Raw genomic sequence first — 4,727 nt, forward strand, 5'->3', positions numbered from 1 at the left:
TTCGTGTACTAAGGGAGGTGGCAGCTTGAAGCCAGTATTCCAGCACCTCACTTATTTGATTTATATTGCTATCACTATAACTTGCATTCTTGTCTTAGAGTAACTTTTCATTACCAGTAATTATTCATGTAGTTTTGTTTGTTGACCTGTGTTGAATTTTATGAGATTGTCTTTATTCATGTCTTATTTTCTAGAGTAATTAAAATTTCATTGTTTATATACTTTGTGTTTGTGTCTTCCCATTACCTTACCACAGACGAAAGGACAAACTTCTCTTTTTTTTTGTTATGTGACGAGGCCCTGCCCCCAGCTTTTGAAACAGCCAAACACCAACGCTTTACCGTCACAAGGTGCATTTACCTCCAATTAATATTATATAATCAACCTTTTTTACTTTCATAATTTATTTACTCTGGTGAAGAACCAGCACCAGAATAATGCTATGAATGTATTAATCTTTTAGCATGTAACCCCCCAATTTTGTGCAGGTTAATTTGACTCCATTTATATAAGAAATTCAGTTTCACTAAGATCCATAGGACACTAGTTCTTGGGATCAGTTTAATCCATTGTTTCATTTTGTTTTCCACTTTTTCTCAAAAAGTGGTGGTCCTTCATAGCTATCGAAGTATTTATTTAATTACAAGTTATTGGAGTCAGGTTTTCCCCCACAAAATTTTGGTCCTTCGAACCTAGATAGCTGAAAATGAAGCTATCCTCAATCATTATTAATTAACCATTTACTAACACTATTTATCATGTGTTATTATTCTTAGGCTATTTACCAGTATATTCTATTATTTATGGCTGTCAGCAGACTGCCCATATTACAGCCTAAAGCTCATTAATTAAATACAAAAGTTGATGGATTTATAGATAGAGCTAGTATATACAATGCCTAAAGCCACTAGTACGCAAAGCGTTTCGAGCAGTGATGATTTTGATGATGATCTTATGATTTTTCACTTGTAATGCAGCCTAAACCATTTAGTCATTCCTAGATAGAAATTATTTAGCGAGTAATGTACTAGACAGTGCTGGTGTACATACATATTATTTAGATTGCGCTGACCCTGATTTAGGGTGGGATCCCCAAACCATTTATTGTGCATATAACATATTATTTCGTGTGTTTTTTTATTTGAGTACTGCCGAATGTTCACTGTTGGATCGAATGGTGATAATTGATGAGCTAGCCGGACGAAAATCCAATAGTGACATTCGAGTACTACTCAAAATATTAGTTATCCATTGTTAGGTAGGTAAATTAACCTCTAAACGAGGTAGTATAGTCTATTTAAATACATTAGGTTATTATATTGATATTGAGCTCCATTGAATGAGCCAATATCCCAGTTACATCAGTAACCAATATTTACTATCAGATCAGCCCTTACCCAGCAAGATGGAAGCGGCTGACAAAATGAAAAGGACCCTTATCAGCCTGAAAGGTCACTTGACCCGACAGATTACCAAGTGTCAAAATCTGTCACAACAGTCACCTGTTGACTACATTGAATTAGAGGATTTGCTTCAAGTTGCTGAAGGTAAATTCAAGCATATTAAACAACATATGAATCTGTACGTGACAGAACTTTACCAAACCTCAATAGGTGAAACTGAACTTGAGGACATTGTAAATAATTTAGCCCAGTACGAAGATGATGTACAGGCTAAACTTCAACCCTTCAAAAAGCAGACTGCTAAAAATAAATTATCAACAACCTCTACTGCACATCCAGATCCTGATGTCAAGGTACCTCAAATCAGTATACCCACATTCTCTGGTAACGAGAATGAGAGCTGGGATGATTTCTGGAGTAAGTTCGTGGATGCAATAGACTCTAAAACTAACATACCTAAAACAACCAAGTTCACTTATTTACAAAGCTTGTTACGAAATGAAGCCTTGAAGGTAATCTCTGACATAACACTGACCAGTGATGGTTACGACCTAGCTGTTCAATTGCTTAAGAGCAACTACGATAACAAGGAAAGGACTATTACTATCTTAGTTCAAAAATTGCTGGATTTACCATCTGCTAATAATTCTACAGATTCTCTCCAAACTTTCAGACTAGAACTAGAGTCTCTACTCAAGGCCTTAAGCCTTAAAGTCCAAATTCAGACTGCTGAATGGATGACAAAGGTAGTTGTAAGGTGCAAATTACCGAGACAAACTTTAGATAAATTGTGTACTATGTACAATAAAACCTCTCTAACCATGAATGAAATCACAGAAGGTTTGCATACCCTAGCCGAAAGACAAAGAGCCAACCAAGATGGGATGAGTGTTTCAAACTTCTCTACTAACTCTCATCATAAACCCCAACGTACTGCAACTACTGTAATAAAACCAGATTTCAATAAATCATCTCCGAAATGGAAATCTGGAAATGTACAGTAAATCCTTCAAACCCCGTAGTGAGCACTTCTCCTACAGTCAAGAAGTGGTTTTTCTGCAATAATGAACATTTTACTTATAAGTGTAGTACTTATCCAGAACATAACACCTGAATTCATCGTTTGCAAGAGTTACACAGATGCACAAGGTGCACAGGTCCTCATGACCCCAATAGCTGTACTGTCTCCTTGCGTATGTGCAACAAGTGCCACAAGGGTAGACACCATTACTCCTTGTGTGGTAGTGACCAAACAAGATCAACCAATCCTCATAAGAAAATTACAAAATTTACTTCTGTACAGTATTGCAAGGTGCATCAAGACATAAGTGTACTTGCAACAGAGTCGAATAACAACTACGTTGCCAACAGCTCAATTAAAATTAATTACCAAGGGATCTAGGATTTCCACTTGTGGTCTCTTTGACCAAGGTTCCCAGAAAACCTTTATTTCTCAACAGTTAGTTGATCAGTTAAAACTGAAGCCTATTGCTCGAGTGAATCTGAATATCTCTGCATTCCTAACCAACAGTGGACCTCGTGACTACCAGGTTGTTAAAGTCTTGGTACGTTTAGGAGGCTGCACCAGCCCAACTCAAGCCATAGTCGTTGATAAGATCCCCTCAGATTTACATGTTACAGGTCTTGCTCAAACAGTCAAATTTCTGAAACGCAGCGGTATTAGGCTAGCGGATCATAAAATAAATACAGACCGTCACAACGATGTAGGTATTCTTATTGGAGCTGACTATTACTATAGATTTATTACTGGATGCACCAGGCAACGAGGTGTAAACTTGTTACTGTCAGCTGGGGGTAAACTACTCACAGGACCGGTGTTGATCCAACAACATTCTAAGTCTATTAGTAATCGACCAACTAATTCAATAGTGGCGTGACTAGGCCTAGAGCAGTCACCACTACATGTTAGAGACGAAACCCAGAATGATGAGTCCAATCCCCCTGTTCACAAATTATGGGATTTGGACACTTTAGGCATAGTCCCTGATCAACCCAGTCCAGATGACAAATGGAAAGAATATATCAACAATATCAACAATATCTTGATACTGTTATTTTTCAGGATAATCAATATTGGGTGAGACTCCCGTGGAAGCTGGATCACCCACAGCTCCCAGTAAATTATTTCATGGCCCCAACCCAATTAAATTCTCAATTAGCTAGGCTACAGAAGCAACCAGATAAATTGCAACTGTATCATGCTTTGATACAACAACAACTTGCTAACAAATTTAAAGAAGTTGTTGAAGAAGACAACCATAAAACAGGCCATTATTTGCCACATCATGCTGTCCTGAAAGATTCAGTTACAACACCAATCAGGATTGTATTTAATTGTAGTGCCAAATTAAAGGCAGACAGCGTCTCACTAAATGATTGTCTACAAACTGGACCAAACCTAACCCAAAGACTACAAGATGTCTTATTACGATTTCCCTCTGGTGTTTTCGCCTATACGGCCGACATTAGTAAGGCCTTTTTAAGAGTAGGCTTACAAGAGACGGATCGTGATTTTACTAAATTTCTCTGGGTGAAAGATCCACAGGATCCTAATAGCGAAATCATTACTTATAGATTTGCCTCAGTATTGTTCGGAGCGACATCTTTACCATTCTTACTCCAGGCTACTCTGGATACACATCTTAAGAAGTCTAATAGCCCCTACAAGACTGAGATTAGCAACAATTTATACGTTGACAATTTTCAAGGAACCACTAATGATGAGAATAAACTAGTGGAAATCTACCATGAGGCTAATCGTGAACTGTTGGGAGCTAACATACCCCTATAGTCGTGGGCCTCCAATAATAAACAACTAAACCAAATAATCGAGGAAGAATTCCCTGATTATAAGGTACCTCACAAATTGAAAGTCTTAGGTATGGAATGGAATACTTCCACAGACGAATTGAATATCAACTCAGTGGAGATCAAACATTCACCTCTAACCATGAGAAAACTACTCTCCCATGTCAGCAAGCCATTTGACCCCTTTAGGCCTACTCAGTCCTATTCTAATTAAGGGTAAACTCCTTATGCAGGAGTGCTGGCAAAGGAATTTGAGGTGGGATGAAACGTTGCAGAGGATCTCCAAGAAAAATGGCAGCAGTTAATTCCTGATTACAACAAACTTAGTATTCTACAGTTTCCTCGAAATACCTTAGGACTAAATTTACCCACAAATTTACATGTATTCTGCGATGCTTCAGGCAAAGCGTATGGCTCAGTAGCCTATCTAGTTAATACTCTACAATCATTTTTGCTTACATCTAAGGCAAGGGTTGCCCCGATTAAAAGGCAGTC

The 4,727-nt window shown here is 37.9% G+C and overlaps 1 protein-coding gene across 1 annotated transcript; it reads left to right on the forward strand.

Annotated features, from left to right (window-relative positions):
- Window positions 1-1,405: 1,405 nt before the first annotated feature.
- LOC138370454 (uncharacterized) lies at window positions 1,406-4,215 on the forward strand. Its single transcript, XM_069334823.1, has 3 exons — window positions 1,406-2,398; window positions 2,747-3,127; window positions 3,487-4,215. The coding sequence occupies exons 1-3, from the start codon at window positions 1,406-1,408 to the stop codon at window positions 4,213-4,215; spliced, it is 2,103 nt and encodes a 700-aa protein (XP_069190924.1).
- The last annotated feature ends 512 nt before the right edge of the window (window positions 4,216-4,727 follow it).

The sequence above is a fragment of the Procambarus clarkii genome, chromosome 32, assembly GCF_040958095.1.
Source record: "Procambarus clarkii isolate CNS0578487 chromosome 32, FALCON_Pclarkii_2.0, whole genome shotgun sequence".
Lineage (NCBI taxonomy): Eukaryota > Metazoa > Arthropoda > Malacostraca > Decapoda > Cambaridae > Procambarus > Procambarus clarkii.